This window comes from Centropristis striata, chromosome 15, assembly GCF_030273125.1.
Source record: "Centropristis striata isolate RG_2023a ecotype Rhode Island chromosome 15, C.striata_1.0, whole genome shotgun sequence".
NCBI classification, from domain to species: domain Eukaryota; kingdom Metazoa; phylum Chordata; class Actinopteri; order Perciformes; family Serranidae; genus Centropristis; species Centropristis striata.
This window is the reverse complement of record NC_081531.1, coordinates 6,801,739-6,822,452: the sequence shown is the minus strand read 5'-3', so window position 1 is coordinate 6,822,452 and position 20,714 is coordinate 6,801,739. Positions and strand designations below refer to the sequence as shown.

Sequence of the window (20,714 nt, the reverse complement as noted above, 5' to 3'; positions counted from 1 at the left end):
ACACACATACAGAGAAATAAATAAAGACATTTGAAAGGAGTGCAAGTTGATTTACTTTCTACCGAATGATCCAGTGGATGACTGCCAATATTAAAATTGATTTATGATCTACTAGTGCAGTGCCCGTAGGAAGTATGTATTCATATAGTGGGAGATTAAGTAGATTTTTCTATTATGGCCAAATGAGGTTGTGTGTGAAAGTGGGATGAACAATGAGGTGTAATACTCTCTGTAAATTGAGATATTTGAGACACAGAAATAGTTATTTTAACACAGAAACGCTATCTTTCCGTCCGTATTATGTTTAGCTGTCAGTTAATAAAGTTTTGTTTTTACTGTTTTCAATGGATCAAACTGATGCAGAAGAAAGGGCTTAAATCTCCGCTTAGCATGCTAATAGCTAATAACAGAATTTGCACATTACATGCAGACCACTACAACGTCTGCAACTCCATAAAACACTTACTTTTCATTAGGTACCACACCATCCAGCACATACACATTGAACATTGATATTCACTGGAAACTATTGGAATATTATTGGAAAATCAAACCTTGTAGCGCACTTTAAAACTCCTAAAGATAGGTAGGCTAAATAGACTTACAGATGAGATGAGTCAGGGTGTAAATCCAGAGTGAATTGTGTTACTGACCAGGTGTAGGCCTATCACACAATGGGGCGGAGCTCCACTAAAAGGCGTCCGATCGGACAATGCTGCAACACGTCCTACGTAAATAATGATATTTTGAGAAATGAATTCAAAAATCTTCAAAATCAAGGATGCACACCTTCGTGCTATGTGCAAGCCACATACAAAAACGGTCAGAGAGATATGAACTAAACACACACACACACATTCTTGTACTTCTATCTTTGTGAGGGCCCTTGCAAGGTTATAATAGTTTTGTACTTTTCATTAGTTCAATTTTAATTTCATTGTGAATTTTTGTTTTCAAATTTGTTAGTTTTAATTAGTTTTTAGAGTGAGTTTGCTAGTTTTAGTTTAGTATTTATTTTTTGAAATTCGGTCAGCGAAATATGCCCTAGACACACACACACACACACACACACATGCTTCTTGCATTTATAGATAGTTGTTTAAAGTCAAACAACAGGCTGAATAAGCATCTGGGATAGTTTAACTGATATGATCTTGACCTTAAAATGAACTCACACACTGAGGGACATGATCACCACATCCTGTCGTCAGTAAAGTTAGAAGATCCTAATGCGGCGTACTGATGGTTTTTCATGCCCAAACTGCATATATATTGCACATTAAGTGGTTTAGATTGATTTTAGAAAAAACTTCTGCATTGGTGCATTAAAATGTCTGCAGGCAGTGCAGTGACAACTCCACATGCCCCATACAAACTCTGCAGTTTGAATGTTTTTCTCGAGAGACAACTTCAGATTATTATCATTTTCAAATTCACACTTTAAAAGTGCACTCAGCAGAATGATTGATGCAAACTCCGTTCAGGAAACAAGCATTTTAAAGATTGTTTGCTTGTCGTCTTGCAAAAACATTCATTCAGATATTTTACATCTGCATCCACGTGTCATTATTTCAGCATAGTGATTAGTTTTTTGCAATAAAGTCGCAGCAAAATCTGTATATTTTCAAGATGTTTTAACAAAGAAGCTTGTGACTTTGGCCACCAAAAGTCAAGTCTCACAGCATCTGATAAGGATCCGGGGCTGGTTTTTCAAAGATAAACTTAAACTATACTGCCCTACAAAGTCTAACTGCAGTAACTAGGGTGAAACTGAGAAAAACTGCTTTTTTAAAACTTTTTAAAAAACTTTTTTTTAACTGGCCAGCCAAATGCGTCACTGGTAGGTCAGTGATATGACACTTATTTCTACATGTATTGATGATGTTATTTTTATGCTAAAAAATCATGATGATTTATTTGACCTTTGACCCCAAAAATGTTACTAGTTACTGCACTCTGGTTTTGCTGTAAAAGGTTCTAATAGTAATGCAAAAACAGAGTGCAGTTACTACAATGTTGTTTTAAAAATGTTCAACAACTCTATTCGAAGATTTGTGTATTTTATACTTAATATTATAAAGTAATGTTATATTTCAGTCTTAATATAATTTTATCTCACTTTTTCACTTCATCAATATCTAGATAATAATTTCCCTTTCAAATAAACTTTGATTTCTATTATTCTTGTCTTCAGTATTCAACACAATGAAGAAACACAAGGCTGCACTGAATCACAGTGGATTTTGTAGTTACTTCAATTTTTACATTATTATTTCTCTGAAATAAAGCAAAATTTAAATAAACTTTGGGCCACGGGGCAATTGCACCGAGCACTGGTCCCATACAGCAATAGATAAATTATCTAGTTTTTTTTTTTTATCTTTGTAAGAAACAAATAATTGTCAGGTCACTCTGCTCGGGTCAGTTCATCGCTGCTTGCAGCTTTAATTCATCTTGTTTTAAGAGTTAATTTCTTATTTTGAGCATTCAACATGCTTATTTCTAGATTTACCAGTCTTAATTTAAGAAAAATAGTCAAGTGAAATTATCTGTCCATGCAGCAAGATAATTTCCCTCAGATTTAGTGTTTTTATCTTGTTTTTAGACACACCTTTTTTTGCAGTGTACAAGAAAACCTTCTGTCATTAACCCATGAAATGAATTTGATAGGAGAAATATACAGTATCAGTGCTCATTGCTACAGTTTTGCACTGGGACATACATCCATGTTTATTACTTTACATTTCCAGCATCATTTCCCCAGCGCTGCCAGCGAACAGCTTCTTCTCCTGCTGATCAGAGGGAAGAATTGAGTCCTCCTGAATCTTATTTATGACAGCGGTTATTAACTGCTAAGTGTGGCGGCGAGTAAATCTCTCATACGGCGCTTAATTTGTTGTGGACTTGAGAGGAGGATGGCAGACAGAGTTGTCATGCTGAGTAATGCTCCTCCCCTGCTAAACCTCCTGTCTCCTGATATAACACCATGGAAACAATGGAGCAGGAAAGACATGTGAGGCTCAGGCAGAAGCTTCAGGGAGGCAGCTCAGGAAGTCATCAATTAATAAACAAGTTTAGGAAGGACTCTCTTTAAATATGACCACACTGTAACAGAATGCTGTAAGAAAACAGCCAAATTGTGACAGTAACATACTGTTTTCCATTAAAAAGGTATTATACTGTAGAAAACAATGCATTCTGGGCAATATTTGTAGGTAGCTTGCCACTTCCCATAAAATATATGATGAATGAATTCCCTTGCAAGGTTATTATAGTTTTGAATTTTTCATTAGTTCATTAGTGTTTTCAAATTCAGTTAGTTTTAGTTTAGTTTTTATTAGTTTTAGTTTTTTGTAATGGGGTATTTGTTGGGTGGGAGATTAAAAGAGGTCCCAGTAAATTTTGCCTTTATTTCCTTTGTCTTATCCATCTTCATTATGTATGAAAAAAGTTGACGAAGACGAAAACGAAGGACATTCTCACAACCTAATCAACCTAATGTAACCTGAACCCTTAAAACAAAGTCTGAAATCTCAAAAAAGCCTTTAAAAAAGTGAGGACCGGCTGAAATGTCCTCACTTCTCAAAAATGTCCTCACTCTGTTGGTTAAAAACGTGTTCCGGTCCTCACTATGTAGGAAGGACAAGAAACACACACACACACACACACACGCTTCTTGCTTTTATAGATAGATTATATTGAATTTCTGTCAGTATATTGCCTTAAAATCCTGCACATTAGCTGTTAGAGTATATTATCTCACAGAGAGCCAGTTTCCATATTGCATTCTTGCCACAGCAGGCTGATGTTGGCTGGAATGAGAGTTAATGGAAGAGGACGGATTAGTGAGTCACATAACTCTTTACAACGCTGCCACCTGCAGGCAGAGCAGCCACAGAACCAGAGGAGACGATCACTGACCAACTTTAACCCACAAGAACCCAGACCAGTAATCCTCAAAGGAACATTATGGGGATATACCACAGAACAAGTGGACCACATAGAACACATTTATGATGTTTTAAAAAAACAAAACACTACCCCTAAATGTCAAAGATCTGTGATGTGACATATACGATACATTGGGTGTTTATGGTATTTATGTTTATGATATTTCTTATGATATGTTTATGATATTTCAAGTTAATGACAGTCATATCCCGTGGCTATTCCATGGATATTTTTTCCTATTGGTTTGTTCCAAGTCACGTGACTTTCAAGGTCCCGGCGGTCAGAACAAAAAACATGGCGGACAGTTCTCTCATTTTTAGTGAAAAAAATCAATATTTTGACTTAGTTTCTGCATAAAAATGGATTTTGATCACATTTCTAGCGAGAAATATATGTTTTATTTTCTAAATATTCACTCAGTGAATGTACATAATCACTTTCTATGTTGGAATAGCCACGGGATATGACTGTCATTAACTTGCATTGTAGCGAAATCCGTGTCAGTTTCACGGAAATTTGAGTGATTCCGTGGCTATTCCACGGATTCATGTGAGACCAGGTTGCATTTTTGAGAAGTCACTTCTTGTCACAGTCACATGACCACCACACCAGGGTGCTGAGTATGTGTCCCTTAGGGATTTAATGAGTTAATGTGAAACATAAAGCTGAATATGGGAGATTCTAGAAGATTTAAAGTGTTTGTTACTCGGGTGTCACCGTGGGTTCTTATGGGTTAAGTGGGATAATAGAACCCTGGCAGTTGGCACTAGAATGTGTCAGAACCGTTATAAAGTCCAACAGCTCCAACGGTTCCGGAAGCGGAAAGAGAGTCATCTTTACCCAAACAGGAAACATTACCATTCTCCTAACACGGTGGTCCTTCTTCATCTAGCATGGTCACCTTAAATACAATGGAATTTAAGAATTTAATGCAATTCATTGGCAGTGACTAAGGAGGGATATTTTACATATGAAGATTTTACTTGTTTGTTATATTTTCGTTACATTTGGTTGTATTTTTTGTTTTGTTTTTGTTTTCTGTTTGTTTGTTTTCTGTGTTTTGTTTCTCTTTAAGTTATATTACCCAATCCATATCTATCTGGACACATTGGTGCTAATTGTTGTACTCATGTCTACCCCATGTCTTTGTAATTACCATTCAGCATTGCACTTTTGATACAGACAGATTTTGATAAAAAAAAAAAAAAGAATTTAATGCAATTTTAATGAATGTTTCTGTGTTTAAAAAAAAAGAGAGTCAAAAACAGAGCAGTTAATTGGCTAACGGTTCCCCTAGGCTAACCGTTAGCTAATGCTAGATGAGTAACGTTGAAAGTAACGTCTTATTTGGGTTCTTCTGGGTTAAAATGTCTCGTTGCTGAGATACGGTGTGACTCCTGTTGGGACGTCCCCCTGCTGTCGTCATGACGACAATAAGACGAGGACTGGGGTTCTCCTGCTGAGATCCATAAAGCACGCAGCAGCCAGAGAGCAGAGCCTCCGCCTCCACACCACCACCACTCACTCATGTCAAACCCGTGGAGGACACTTTGGGGAACAGCCATTTTATTAATCAAATTTGAACTTTGTGTTAGTTTCTCTTTATTCCAGTGCCACCATGGTGAACACTCATGTTAAAAATAAAAAGTGACATTTTTTTTATTCCGTTAAAATGTATAATCATAATGAAGACAGTTAATCATAGAAACTAATCATAGAAACTGACATAATGACCTCACAGCATTTTGGATCAAACTCTTCTTCTTCTTCTTCCCTTCAGGCTAAAAACTCAAAGAAACAGAAAGAACAGAAATGGGCCAGGGTAGACAGGAAACAAAAAAACAGCTTCTTACGTATATCCACATTTTTTTCTTTTTTTTTTTTTTAGATATTTCCCATAGACATTATAGGTTTGGTTTGAAGGGGGGATTCTGCTGGATTGTCTCACGTTTTTTTTTCCCTGTAGAGGAGCATCACTGCAATGCAGCAACAGTAAATCTACTGAGGAGAGTGAGAGCCCTGAAGACTCTACCTAGTGCACTGAGAGTAAGGGGATCTATCTGGACACACTTGAGTCGGGGTGTTGTGAAGTGCAAACCATTAGTTTTCTCTAAACCCTCCCTATTCTAGCTAACATCATTTACCACCCTGGCAAACAAGCAGTGGTAAACTACACCTGAATACATAGCTGGAGTGCGTCCGGCCCTGTAAGTATACTCACAACATATTATTTTTCATCATTACAGTACAGTATAGAGCAATAGTTTTCTTATACTTTTCATATCTTTTTTCATATTGCACCATCAGAGAATGGGACACAGAGAAAGATCAACAGAGACTCCATTTCCTAATTAAAACGAGATATGTGCAAACATGACTAAGGACTTTATTAACCAAATCAATTCTTCCCTGTAATATCCACAAATAAAAGTGATTTCTCTTTTTATATATATATTTATAGTAATAAGAATAATAAATCTTCACATTGGATCATTTCATAGTGTGACAAAATGCTCGACTGGGCTGTCCAGCCACGATCGTAATCCTCATTGTCTTTTAATTGGTCAGTCCCCATGCATCCATAGGAAATAGATTTTTTTTTTCTTCAAAAAAAGTAACAATTTGAGAGCAGCTGAAAAGTTTGGACTGGTGTCAATTGCTTTCATTCCAAGATTTCTCCCAAGTTTCATTCAGTATTTCAGAAGGATATTCCATAGGAAAAAAATGACTCCAAATGGTCATCTTCCACTCCAGAAAAACAAAAAGATGTCCGGGTTTCTTATGAAAACATCGTAGTAATGGTGATAATAGATCATTTGGTAATCAATAATTAATGATCATTAATAGCTGACAACTAACAATTAATAATCACTGATTAATCATAAAGAATTAACAATAATCAAGAATAAATAATGCTCCCTCGTTACTCAATTAGTTTGGCAAAAAACTCCGGCTGGAGTCGTTTCCGATGAGTGAATTTTTTCTCAAGTGAAACGGAAAAAAAAAAAAAAAAAAAAAAAAAAGAAATACAAACAAGAGATAAAAGAAAAAAGCTCTAAAATAAATAAAAGGAGATTAGTAAAAGTGACCCGCCCTTGGAGGGGGGGGGACGTATATACAGAACTGCGTGGTGAAAGTCAGTTTACTGCACTTGAGTGTTAAGTCCAGTGTTAGAGTGAGTTCTAGTCCCGCCCTAGGAGCCCCTGCTGTTATACCAGCGTGTAGGACTTTGCGTAGGGGTTGCTGCTCTGTTTGAGATGTCCCCGCGAGTCCAGCAGGGACTCCTGGGAGGTGCTGAGCTTGGCGGCCTGGGCCAGCTCCGAGCCCTCTCTGTGGGGGAGCGTGGCTGCGGAGCCAGGCTGCCACTGGGCCACTGGGTCCCTGCTGGCCTGAGGGGCCTCCGTGGGCGTCGGGGGCGCCATGCGGGAGGGCCGCTTCAGCGAGCGGCTCTTCTGGGGCTCCAGACAGGCCTGGCCCATGGCCGCCCGCTCCCCGCTAGCTGTCCCCCTGGAGGAGCCCGAGCAGGACATGCCTCGGTTTAACAGGAAGTCCATGCGCAGGTACGGAGGAAGGTGGACCAACTCGCCCCCTGCAGGACAACACACACAACACAGTTAGTAAAGGAGGAAACACATAGCACACATGACATAGGGCTGGGCCATATATCCATATAAAAAAAAATCGATATATTTTTAAATGTGATATGGAATTAGACGCATATACAGTACAGGCCAAAAGTTTGGACACACCTTCTCATTCAATGCGTTTTTCTTTATTTTCATGACTATTTACATTGTAGATTCTCACTGAAGGCATCAAAACTATGAATGAACACATATGGAATTATGTACTTAACAAAAAAAGTGTGAAATAACTGAAAACATGTCTTGTATTTAAGATTCCTCAAAGTAACCACCCTTTGCTTACTAGAATATAAGACATGTTTTCAGTTATTTCACACTTTTTGTTGAGTACATAATTCCACATGTGTTCATTAATAGTTTTGATGAATTTACAATGTAAATAGTCATGAAAATAAAGGAAACACATTGAATGAGAAGGTGTGTCCAAACTTTTGGCCTGTACTGTATCTCATATATCGATGCAGTTCAACTTTTTTTTCTTTCTTTATATATAAATGCAGCCCTTACTAGGCTTTTATCTGTGAAAAGTGCTATATAAATAAACGTTAATAAAGTTGAATAAAGTCTTGTGTGTAAATCACATCTAGCAAACCAATTTCACTGCAGACCATTAAGTAGGGCTGGGCGATATATCGATATAAAAAAAATTAAAAAATCGATATATTTTTAAATGTGATATGGAATTAGACTCATATATCTCATATATCGATACAGATCAATTTTTTTTCTTTTTTTTATATATAAATGCAGCCCTTACTAGGGTTTGATCTGTGAAAAGTGCTATATAAATAAACTTTACTTGGTGAATATTGTTGGGCAACATTAATAAAGTTGAATAAAGTCACATCTAGCAAACCAATTTCACTGCAGAAATAAATTAAGTAGGGCTGGGCGATATATCGATATAAAAAATATATCGATATATTTTTAAATGTGATATGGAATTAGACGCATATGTCGCATATATCGATGCAGTTAAAAAAAAAATATATATATACACTACAGGCCAAAAGATTGGAAGCTAGATCAAATTTGTACAAAAAAAGATCATAGTTTTATTGTTATACTTTGCAACAAAATAAAGGTGATTATTATATAAAGAGTCACAACTAATAAAAACTAAACTAAAATTAAGCATTGTCCAAAAAATAAAAACTAATTAAAACTTGCAAGCTCACTCTAAAAACTAATTAAAACTAACTGAATTTGAAAAGAAAAACTGACAATGAAATTAAAACTATAACTGATGAAAAATCCAAAACTATTTTAATCTTGGCTGTGACGAGCTCCATCAGTGTTTTAGGAGACTTGGTCGTAAAAAGCGTATTTTACTCACCTTCATAGGTGATGAAAAAAATGTATTGTCAGTTTATCAAAGCAATAAATCATTGGAGATTATTCTGTATGATCATACAGATATGACAGCTGTCCTCGCTCTGACTCTGACCTCCTCTAATATAACTGATGCCTCATCCTTCACTCTATCACCCATACAACATTAATATCATATGAGGATTTACAATCATTTTAACAAATATCTGCTAATATTCATCTTTTTTTATTTTTTATTATTATTATCATTATCCTGAACCACTTATCTGCACTCCGGCCGTGGGGAAAATATCTGGTAACAACCATTAATAAAAGGTTGTTTAATAAGTTATTTCACTGTTAACAAACAATGAATTATCAGGACATATAGGTGAGGTAACGCTGAAAAAACCAACATGGCATGGTAAAAAAATGATAACAGATTTTTTAAAGGACATAATAGCCCAAGATTTCAAAAAATGTTTGTAATTCTGTGTTTTTATGTTCTAATCTTACATTCTTAGCTTCTATTCTGGCGATGGATAAGTTTTCTCCTCCTGTGGTAATTAATCCTCTTTATATGACAGTATATACACTGTAATAAATTATTCTGTAGTCATTTCATTTAACTTAATATATTTGATCAAATGTATTTTGTTTGTGTGCATATTAAGTCACTTGTCTTAATAATAGCTGAGCAATAAATTTATGCCTAACTTAACTGATAAAATCATCAATTTGAATGAGTTTATAAACACTTGACTGTTGGTATTAAAGTCACAGTTAGTGGTTGGATATCAATATTAGACAGGAAGTTAAAGTGTAAGAATGAGTGTTATCATATTATAGTATAGTATGAACCTGGTCTCACAGGAATCCGTGAAATAGCCACGGATTCGCTTAACTCAAAATCCGTGGAATTTCCACAGAATCACTCAAATTTCCGTGAAACTGACACGGATTCCGCTACAATGCAAGTTAATGACAGTCATATCCCGTGGCTATTCCATGGATATTTGTTCCTATTGGTTTGTTCCAAGTCACGTGACTTTTAAGGTCCCGGCGGTCAGAACAAAAAACATGGCGGACAGTTCTCTCATTTTTAGTGAAAAAAAAATCAATATTTTGATTTAGTTTCTGCATAAAAATGGATTTTGATCACATTTCTAGCAAGAAATATATGTTTTATTTTATAAATATTCACTCAGTGAATGTACATAATCACTTTGTATGTTGGAATAGCCACGGGATATGACTGTCATTAACCCATTTAGGCCTAAAACGCCTGGAAAGAATGCATGTAAAACCTATATTTGAGAGCTTATACATGTGGCTTTTATAAGAAGTTGATTTTATTTGTCCAAACCTTCAATAAATGTGTTGCATTGTGACACTCCCACATGTATTCTGATGCATTTCATTGGCCAAGAGACCGAAAACTGGTGGAAAAAACTACAAATACTACAAAACGACGTATCCGATTTCCATTGTAGCGAAATTTTCAGTTTCACGGAAATTTGAGTGATTCCGTGGCTATTCCATGGGTTTTGAGTTAAGCAAATCCGTGGCTATTCCACGGATTCCTGTGAGACCAGGTTGTATAGTATATAAAGTGAACCAGCTGTAATAAAGGTTAGCATGGCGTGGGGGTGGAGGCCGGGACAGGTCTGTGGCCTCACCCGGTCTGTGGGCCTTGGGCACGGCCATGTTCATGACCCGGCTGACGTCCTGAGGCTTGGGCGGGGAAGCAGTGAAGCGGCAGATGCCTGACTCGGACGGCGTGCTGGAGGTCAGGCTGTCGGTGTAGTCGTTGGTGCCGGCTGTCATCTGCTCTGAGGAAGTGTCAGAGATGAAGCATTCGGTGATGGTGAACTTGGCGTGGCGCAGCTGCTCCTCCATCTTGGCGTGCTCGTAGGCTCTGGCCAGCTCCTCGTAGGTGGAGGAGGCGCTCTCCGTCGACACCATGCTGCTCCGCGCTCGGTCTGGACCGGGGTTAAGGTTAGTGGAGGGATTAGTGGCAACAGTGAGTGGCACAGTTATTGTTGTTGACCCATAAGAACCCATGGTGACAACTTAACTTAACTTAACCTTTATCAGGAGAAGAACTATATTTGGTAACTTCAGTGGATATCAAAATGGGGTCGAGAAAAAAGTTGCACATTTACTAGATTAAAGTGGCAAATCTGTGCGAAAAAAGTCGCAGATTTAAGAGATTTAAAGTGCCAAATCTGTGCAAAAAAGTCGCAGATTTACGAGATTTAAAGTGGTGAATCTGCGAGAAAAAAGTTGCAGATTTACGAGAAAAAAGTGGGGAAAAAAGCCACTTTTTTTCTCGCAGATTCACCACTTTAAATCTCATTAAATATGAATAAAAATAAAAATACAAATACAAAAAAGTTGCAAATTCACTAGATTAAAGTGGCAAATGTACAAGAAAAAAAGTTGCAGATTTAAGAGATTTAAAGTGGTGAATCTGCGTGAAAAAAGTTGCAGATTTACGAGAAAAAAGTTTAAAAAAAGCTACTTTTTCCTCGCAGATTCACCACTTTAAATCTCATAAAGCTGCGCATTTTTTTCTCATAGATTTGCCACTTTAATCTCGTAAACTTTTTTCTCAAAATATTACCCCCTCCCTCGGGTCCCTATGTTTCTTTTACACATTCTGGCTGTATGTAATATCCTCCAGTATTCTCTAGGGTTGAAATTTGGAATTTGCAAGTATTTCAATGGGTGCCCTATTAAGGGTTAAGGATAACTGTGTCTGGGTTCTTATGGGTTGAAGTTGTCAGACAAGTGCTACTGACTTGTTAGAGATGAAGCGTCGTGTTAAAGTGTGGTGTTTAGAGTCCTCGTGTGTTGTTACCTGTGTCCTGAGATGGGCTGACGCTGTAGCTGTCACTCTCCTTGTCGACAGAACCTGCGACTCTGGGCGTGGGCAGCCTCCAGTCAGTGCTGAGGGTGTGGGAGGAGACCGGGGGGTGTGGGCGGTTCAGGGTCCACTGGCTGGCGTAGCGGTTTCTGGCGGCCGGGCCGGCCTTGGCTGTACGGCGAGCTGTGGGGTCTGAGGACGAGGAGGACAGGGCCGAGTGTTTATACAGGACAGAGGAAGGACTGATGTTTGTCTGTTGTCGATACACATCATTTAGTTGGTTAATGTATAGTGTTACCAATACACTGGCACTGTGTTTGTAGCAAAAATATACTGTAATATAAAAACAAGCCATCACTGTAATTTTTGCATATATTTTTTGTAAAAATACTTTTTCTCACTGTTAAATGTACTAAACACTATATCTCTAACACAAATATACTGTAATATTTAATTAATACCGCATTCATAAAGTATTTTCTTGTCAATTATATGGCAGAACAGCGTTTCTTTGGATGGAAAAACTTTCTTTTTTTTTTACGCTAAAATATGGAATAAAATGACAATGTTAAACATGAAATCAACAGTGCTAATATCATTTTACCGTAATATTAGAAAAAGTTGTGTATGGACTCTTAATTTTACTGTACAAGTGTTGCGTCATGTCCTGTGGTTCATGTTTGTTAGCGTTTGTGATTGTATATTTGTTGTGACTGTATTGACGGTTGTTGTTGTTTTTGTTTTGTTGATGATCTCAGACAATGGACAATTTGATCTAATGTTTGGACTCCAGGAAGAATAGCTATGCTAATATGCTGGTGCTAATGGAGACCCAATAAATAAATAAATGGATAAATAAATAAATAAATAAATAATGTACGGGGCCCTGAGAGCTCACAGAGAATTTAGAAAAAACATCTTCATTATTATTTATTGTTGTTTGCACTTAAAAAAACAACAACATGCAATCATAAAGAAAAAAACAGTACAACAAAATGTGCAGGAAAGATCAAAAAGCCCAAATTCTTGATTGAATTTAATTTTGTGGACACAAAATGCAGTTAAACAGTTAAATCGTAATATATTGTATCACAATACTCACCATATCGCAAAATGATTAAAATCACAATAACATAATAATAAGTATCGGGATAAAATCGTATCGTGGAGTGATTCCCACTTCTAATATATAGGTGGTGGTAATATATGCACCAATATGCCAGCAAAGGCAGTGAAGAAAGACTGAAAGCTGGTGACTAATGTAAGATAGAAAATTAATGTTGGTTTTGAAACGTCTGTTTATAAGAAAACTCCACTTCATTTCACATTAAGGCATTCAGCAGACACCACAGGTAAAAAAAACTGCTTTTAAAATGGAAACAAAAGCATGTGTGATAGTTTATGCATTATGAAGTTAAGAAAAGCGTCCGTACTGGACTTACTGGTTCCTGGTCTGGCATCAGACACATCCACCAGTGGGCCGGTGGCCTGGGACAGAGACTGGTAGTGGACTGTGTGGGTGACTGTGGACGACTTCTGTTTCTGGGTCTCCCCGAAGTCGTTATCAGTCAGTAACACAGTGGACCTGTCATCTGGAAAATACAAAAACAGGCTCAGCACTTCAATAAGCAGGTTCATCTGTTGGACACTGTAAAAAATGTCTGTAGATTTTACGGTGAAAAACTGCTAAACAATGTTAAACATGAAATCAACAGTGCTAACATCATTTTACCGTAATATAAGAAATAGTTGCAACGTATTTATTACGGTAAAGTTCTGGCAACCACATCTGCCATTTATTAGTAAGTGTCCTTAAAAATATTTAAGTTTGGTATTTCATAGAAAAAAATCACAATCTAGTAAATCATAAAAAAGTCAGTATAGTATGCCATAATGTTTATATTAAAGCAAACGAAAAAATCTAATATGTTATTTGAAAAATGTCACAAAAATGTCATACAATAGTATCACATAAACTATTCATTAAAATAAAACAAAAATAATAACGTGATTTAAAAAATAGTGGGGGGAAAATCAAATAGATCGTTTGCTAATCCTTTGTGACATATTACATACATAACTGTGGAAAAACAACATATTTTATGATCAAACTTTTTTTTGCAATTATACACTGAATTCTAAAACTGATGTGTAATGTGATTGCTACACTTTGGTGTTGTAGAGCTGTTTTCATCTGTCACAGAGACTGTAAAAACAACAGTTGTTGTTTTTTTTACAGTGTATGAGTCTCTTCACTTACCAACAGTCTCCATGGTGTCTCTCTCCTCGATCAGCAGCTGGGCTCTGGGGATGTCGATGTGCATGCGGAGCGTCTGTTGCTGTTTGTTTATTGGCTCGGCTGGACGTGTGTTTTTACTGGAGAGATAACAGAAAAAAAACTTCCTCATCAGACTCATCAGACCTGTTGTAATTAATCCTCTTTTTATGACAGTGCTGTGTGCACATTAAGTTACTTGTCTTAATAATAGCTTAATTTATCTAACAAAATTACCTCATGAGCATCTCAGCCAAACTTTTTGCATCTGGAAAAAACAGAGAAAACACCATTTTACTTGATGAACAGAAGAGATCAGAGGCTAAAATGTGTCGTGTTAGACGAACTCTCTCGTCTCACCTCGGAGCCTCTTCAGCCTCTGCTCCCTCCTCCTCCTCCTCAGCACCAGCAGCCCGATGAAGATCACAACGATACCCACCAACACACAGGAAATGGTCACCATCATCTTCAAACCTTCCCCTCCCCCAGAGTTGTCCTCACTCACATTAGGAGCCTTCACCAAAGGAGCGATTGTACCTGTGCAGAAGTCACATGATGAGTTATGACAGATACTGATGCACTACAAATTATTTGGTTATTACCAAGATAAATAACTCGTCATTGGAACAAAAAAGCAGTTTTTAAAAAAAAACTGTGGCACAGTCACACACACACACACACACACACCAGCTACAGCCACTGCAATCACTATGAAATGTGTTTTTTATGGCCCAATTCATCAAGGGAGCATCAATCAGCTGGAGCCCAAGCATGATCAGAAAAAAAAAGTTTTTCATTCTTCTTTGTCTCAAAGTACTAAAAGTAGCCACACTCAGCATGCTACACTGCCCTACAAAGCCTAACTACAGTAACTACACAAAAGGTGAAACTGAGAAAAACCTTTGACCCCAAAAATGTAGTTACTGCACTCTGGTTTTGCTGTAAAAGGTTCTGATAGTAATGTACAAACAGAGTGCAGTTCAATGTTGTTGTCTTCTTTCAGCTTTTATATTTTGTTTTCAGTGAATAAACATTTTCAAATTGATTTTGTCATAAGTGTATTTAAAAGTTTTTAACAACTCTATTCAAAGACTTGTGTATTTTAGACTTAATATTATACAGTAATGTTATATTTTAGTCTTAAAATAATTTTATCTCACTTGTTTACTTTATCACTATCTAGGTAATAATTTCCCTATCAAATAAACATATAATTTCTATTATTCTTGTCTTCACTATTCAACACAATGAAGAAATACAAGGCTGCACTGTATCAGATTTGGTTTTGAGTTTGATTTGTAGTTTCTGCAATTTTTATGTCATTATTTCTCTGAAATAAAGCAAAATTGAAATCTAAAACTTTGTCACAAGATAAAACAGACGTCAAGGAGTTCATTTTTTTTATTTACAACTCAATTTTGACTAAAAATGTAGTTACTGCAGTTAGTCTTTGTAGGGCAGTATAGTTAATGGGGACAAAAGTGTTTCATAGGGGCTTTCACAGTGTGACAATTATGTTTCTAGACATTTTTAAAATGTGAATTATCTTTCTATAATGAAAACTATTACTATTTTTAATTTACATGCAAATAGACTGTTTTGTAGTTTTATTATTTATTATTATTTCTGCTGTTTTTGTGTGTATAAATGGTAAAGAAAAAAAAAAAAAAAAAAAAAAAGCACATTTCCATAGAAACCTGTGTCTTTTGTTTGTATTTTGGGTTCCTGGCAGCTTTTTACTTTGTTAATTAAAATAAAATGAAAAATCTGACTGATTGAAGTTTGTGTGGAGAAAAAGGAGCCATGCATGTGATGTAAGGACAGACTGAAAGATGCTAAACAGAGACAGAAATGAATACATAGGAAGTTGACACATTTGAACCAGAATCTCCTGGACTTCAGAGGTTTAACTCACTGCCGTCGTAGCTGAGTGTCGCAAACTTGACTCTCTTCTCGGCGTAGCCGGCGCTGTTGTAGACCTTCATCTGCAGCTCGTACCACATGGCCTCCTGCAGGTCGTACAGGATGTAGCTCTTTGTGAGGGAGGTGCGCTGCGCCGTGGTCCACGTGGGCGAGTCTACAGGCCGGTACTCCAGGGTGAAGGAGGTGATGGGGCACCCGCCGTTGTTCCAGCCGTTCAGGTTGAGCTTGACCCGGGTGGCGTTGATGCTGGTGAACAGCTCCTGTTCTTTAGAGTACTGAGGTTCTGGAGGGAGAAAACAGGGTGGAGGTGCTTAGTGCTTCCTGAAAATGATCTAACTTATAACAGCAATTACAAGTAACAACAGGAAGTGTAGTGCTCCAACTAACAATCATTTTCATTAGCAAATAATGTGATGACTGTTATCATAAAACCAGATTGTTTGTTGTAGAAGATAAGGAAAAAACCTATGAACCTTAACGTTTGGAACCAAACGTGTGACTTTTGGGTATTTTTGTGTGAAAAATGGCTTGAACGATAATCAAAGTAGTTACCTATTCAATATTTGTCAATTAACTGATAAAATATGCATCATGATTGGCTGAAAATGTAGTGTAACATTACATACATTACATTCTGCAGTGTACTGGTTCATTTAATAACCAATAATATTATAAGAAAAAAAGCATCTAAAAAATACTTTTTTTTAATCATAATTATTCTCAAAACAGGCATCTTTCCTCTTTTTTTAAAATGATGTAATATTGTGTTTAAACAAGTAGAAGACTATGTTGTATTTATCAGATTACAACCTTACAGTGTAATCAACTAATAAATGAATACTGCAATGCCCACTAAAAATATATATTCTTATTCTATTAAATGACAATAAAATACTTTGATGATGTAATGATTTCTGTTAAAGAAATCACTCAAAATCTAAATGATCAACTGTAATATAATTTAAACTTTACAAGGTTTTTTTTTACCTTTCCCATGAGTCTTTGCTTCAATGATCTCACTGATGCGTCCCGGCCCCACTGCATTCTGGGCCGTGAGCGTGAACTTGTACCAGGTTCCACACTTCAGGTTCTCCAGCCGATAGGAGCGCTCGCTGGGACTGATGGCGAAGTTCCCCCACTGCTCGCTGTTATCCTCCGAGTACTGCAGGATGTAGCCTGGAGAAGAACACAGAGAATGTCAACAAACAGGTGACAAAACAACAACAACAACAGAAACAAAGACAGGTTGAGGGTTGTGTCTGACTCTCTCTGACCTCTGATGGAGCTGCCTCCGTTGTCTCCAGGGATCCAGGAGAGAGTGATGGAGGTGGTGGTTGTCTTGGTTACCGTGAGGCGAGGCTGGTCAGGTGGAACTGAAGGAAGAGACCACAAATAAGTGATTTTAGGATAAAATATTCCTTTATTTATCCACAGTGGGGGAAATTCAGCTGTTGCAGCAGCACAAGTACAGAGTAAAGACAGATTTAGGTAATAAAAATAGTGAAATAGAATAAAGACAAAAAATATATACAAAAACAAAAACGCAACAACTAAGATGTTGTATGGGAACAGAAGCCAAGGGGAACTAACTAGTGGGCGGAGCCTAAAAGTATTTAGTGGAATCCAGGTGGCAACCTCCTGGTCTGAGCAGGGAGGCAAACCAGGAAGTGCCTTAAGCTGCATTCTAAAGAAAATTCCAGCAGGGGGCGCTAAGTTTGACTGCAAAAGCTTTCCTGTCCATTAATTTCAATGCAAAATGAGAAAACTTCTCACTTGATTTTTTAACCTCAGAATTTTTTCAATTTGATGTTAATAGTGTAAATAATGGCCCCATTTAGAAGAAAATAGAAGATAAAGAATCATATGATTTGGGGCGGGGCTACCTTTGATTGACAGGTCACTAACAAGGCGAGCCGTCATCAGGAGAGTAGCAGAACAATGCGTATCCATGGCAACGTGTCCATAAAGTTATATAAAACATTATAAAGATACAAAAAAGGACGTTTAGCGGTTTGGTCTCATAACTTCGACCCTTTCACTGTATTTTCACTTATTGACAGTTTATTTGAACGTTTTTGTTTTTTTCCATAACAAACATCTCGGTCACTACGTCCATTATTTATATACAGTCTATGGTTAAAACACGCCTATAGACTGTATAATGGTTAATGGTTGGTGCAGAAATGTTGGATCTCTTACCTTGAACCTGCAGGTTGAGGACGATCTTGTCTGACCCAAAGCTGTTACTGGCCACACAAGTGTAGTTCCCAGAATCCTCTGCTTTCACCGTACGGATAACAAGGCTGCCGTTACCATGGACGCTGCGCCGGCTGTCAATCACAACAGGTGCTGGGGTTCCGTTGCTGAAACACAGATGTGTTTAGAATAAGTGTCACTGTAACTCTGAAGAGAAATACAAACATTATGATCTAGTGCAACACGTTAACACTTCTGTATGTACTCACATCTCCTTCAGCCACTTGATGGTCGGGGACGGATCGCCCACAGCTTTACAAGGCAGCACGATGTCCCTCATCCAGGGGGTCGTTACCGTCCTGTTGAAGGTCAGGATCCGAGCCGGAGCTACAAAATACACACATGCTTCATCAGCCCACAGAGGAGACACAGTAACAGATGTGTAGTTGTGTTACAAATGTGTATTTGTGTGCAGTTTGCCCACATTTGTAGTTATTATAGCGACGTGTCGTTTCAGCCACATCGTTTAATATTCATGTACATTCATGTATGACATGTGCAATTAGGGTTGTCAAAAGTATCGATACTCAAAAATAAAAGTATCTTCTTCTGTCGTCTCATTTTGTGTCTTTTTGTTTCTTTTTTTGTTATTTTGTTTCTTTTTTTAGTAATTTTGTGTCTTTTTTTAGTCATTTTGTTTCTTTTTTTAGTCATTTTGTGTCTTTTTGTTTCTTTTTTTAGTCATTTTGTGTCTTTTTGTTTTTTTTTGTCATTTTGTGTCTTTTTTTGGTAATTTTGTCTCTTTTTGTCATTTTGTGTCTTTTTTAGTCATTTTGTGTCTTTTTTTTAGTTAGTTTGTGTCTTTTTGTTTCTTTTTTTTGTCATTTTGTGTCTTTTTGTTTCTTTTTTTGGTCATTTTGTGTCTTTTTTAGTCATTTTGTGTCTTTTTTGTCATTTTGTCTCTTTTTTTGGTCATTTTGTGTCTTTTTTTAGTCATTTTGTGTCTTTTTTTGGTCATTTTGTGTCTTTTTTAGTCCTTAAGGCCAACATAAAATGCTATTTTGAATCTTTTTTTTAACTTTCAAAACACTATCATGCTCAATAAAGAATTTTACATGTTGCAAATGTGAACAAAGGTTGCAAATATAACATATAAGAAGGTTCCATCCAGTTCTATCATTTTGTACAAAATATATTTGACCTTGTCTCCAGTTTTACTTGGTATATCATCATCAAACTGAAACTGGCCTCATGGAGTTTACAGCCAGAACTTTAGAGGTCAATTTACAGTAGGGCTCCACGCTGCTTTGTTTTCTAGTCTGGATGTCATGAAGAAGTCTGGATTTGGCCCTTTTGGAGACTCCAGAGGGTTAAGAACACCTTTTTTACACTGGGAGTTATTGGATTAACGTAGATAGTTTGATAAAACCGTACAGTAGTTGTTTTCTAAATGATTTCAGAGTTTTTTTTAACATTTAGCCGCCCTGTTGTCATTAACTGTATCACCCTTTAGCCTCAGAAGCTCCGGGGCCACAGTCTCTCCATCTGATGAGTGGAGCAGCAGGGGAGAGGGGACATCCATCAGCCTGACCTCAGACAGGATGTGAGGCTCTGATAGGAGCTGTGGGTCCTGACTCCAGACACCACGGGGCCTCTATCAGCATATGGATCAGCTTATCAGCTCTCACCAAGCATGTAAAGTTTTGACAGGGCCAAACACGGGTTATTTACATTCAGCTCATGCTCCCCCACCTGTCTTCTTCTAAGGAGACACTGAGAATAAGCTGCTTTTTCACAAACCCACATGGGTGAAGTGAGCTGAGGTCAGAGAGTGAAACAGGGTAATACCAATAAACAAGGGATCCGGTTTGACTTTTAATTTAAGGCCTGTTTACACCACCACAGAAGACATTTCAGCAGTTAAGCAGAAATTTCACAAATAATAGAACAGAACAGACTAGGAGCATTTATTACCTAGGGCAAATTTTTCTTTTTTTAAATCATTTTGTGTCTTTTTTTTTAATAATGTTGTGTCTTTTTTGGTAATTCTGTCTCTTTTTGGTAATTTTGTGTCTTTTTTTTTTTTAGTAATTTTGTCTTTTTTTGGTCATTTTGTTTCTTTTTTTGGTCACTTTGTTTCTTCTTTAAGTAATTTATTTTTTTCGGTCATTTTGTGTCTTTTATTGTAATTTTGTTTCTTTTTTTTGGTCATTTTGTTTCTTCTTTAAGTAATTTAGTTTTTTTTGGTAATTTTGTGTCTTTTATTGTAATTTTGTGTCTTTTTTTTAGTAATTTTGTCTTTTTTTTGGTCATTTTGTTTCTTTTTTGGGTCACTTTGTTTCTTCTTTAAGTAATTTAGTTTTTTTTTCGGTCATTTTGTGTCTTTTATTGTAATTTTGTGTCTTTTTTTGGTCATTCTGACACTGCCTCCAGTGGCCCCCAGGTCATTTGAGTTTGAGACCCCTGCTTTAGACTTCTATGTTTATTATTTACCAGTAAATCAGTAAATCTGATTATGGACCACAGGTGGAACACAGTACAGTAG

At 36.9% G+C, this 20,714-nt stretch overlaps 1 protein-coding gene and 1 long non-coding RNA gene across 2 annotated transcripts in view; both read right to left on the bottom strand.

The window, feature by feature from the left end:
- Positions 1-5,500: 5,500 nt before the first annotated feature.
- On the bottom strand, positions 5,501-6,974 carry LOC131987177 (uncharacterized). The gene is made up of 2 exons (XR_009395740.1): positions 6,096-6,974; positions 5,501-5,822 (listed from the first exon to the last, which is right to left on the bottom strand). It is a non-coding gene; the product is annotated as an uncharacterized LOC131987177 (long non-coding RNA).
- Positions 6,975-6,995: 21 nt separating this feature from the next.
- Positions 6,996-20,714, bottom strand: part of dscama (Down syndrome cell adhesion molecule a) — a 171,134-nt gene continuing 157,415 nt past the window's right edge. The window contains exons 22-33 of the mRNA XM_059352352.1: positions 18,439-18,556; positions 18,173-18,336; positions 17,248-17,346; positions 16,961-17,149; positions 15,966-16,256; positions 14,411-14,587; positions 14,288-14,318; positions 14,036-14,151; positions 13,218-13,367; positions 11,770-11,967; positions 10,586-10,888; positions 6,996-7,540 (exon numbers count right to left, since the gene is read on the bottom strand). Of these exons, the coding sequence (XP_059208335.1) occupies positions 7,161-7,540; positions 10,586-10,888; positions 11,770-11,967; positions 13,218-13,367; positions 14,036-14,151; positions 14,288-14,318; positions 14,411-14,587; positions 15,966-16,256; positions 16,961-17,149; positions 17,248-17,346; positions 18,173-18,336; positions 18,439-18,556 (2,216 nt within the window). The 3' untranslated portion in view covers positions 6,996-7,160. The remainder of the gene's footprint in view (positions 7,541-10,585; positions 10,889-11,769; positions 11,968-13,217; positions 13,368-14,035; positions 14,152-14,287; positions 14,319-14,410; positions 14,588-15,965; positions 16,257-16,960; positions 17,150-17,247; positions 17,347-18,172; positions 18,337-18,438; positions 18,557-20,714) is intronic.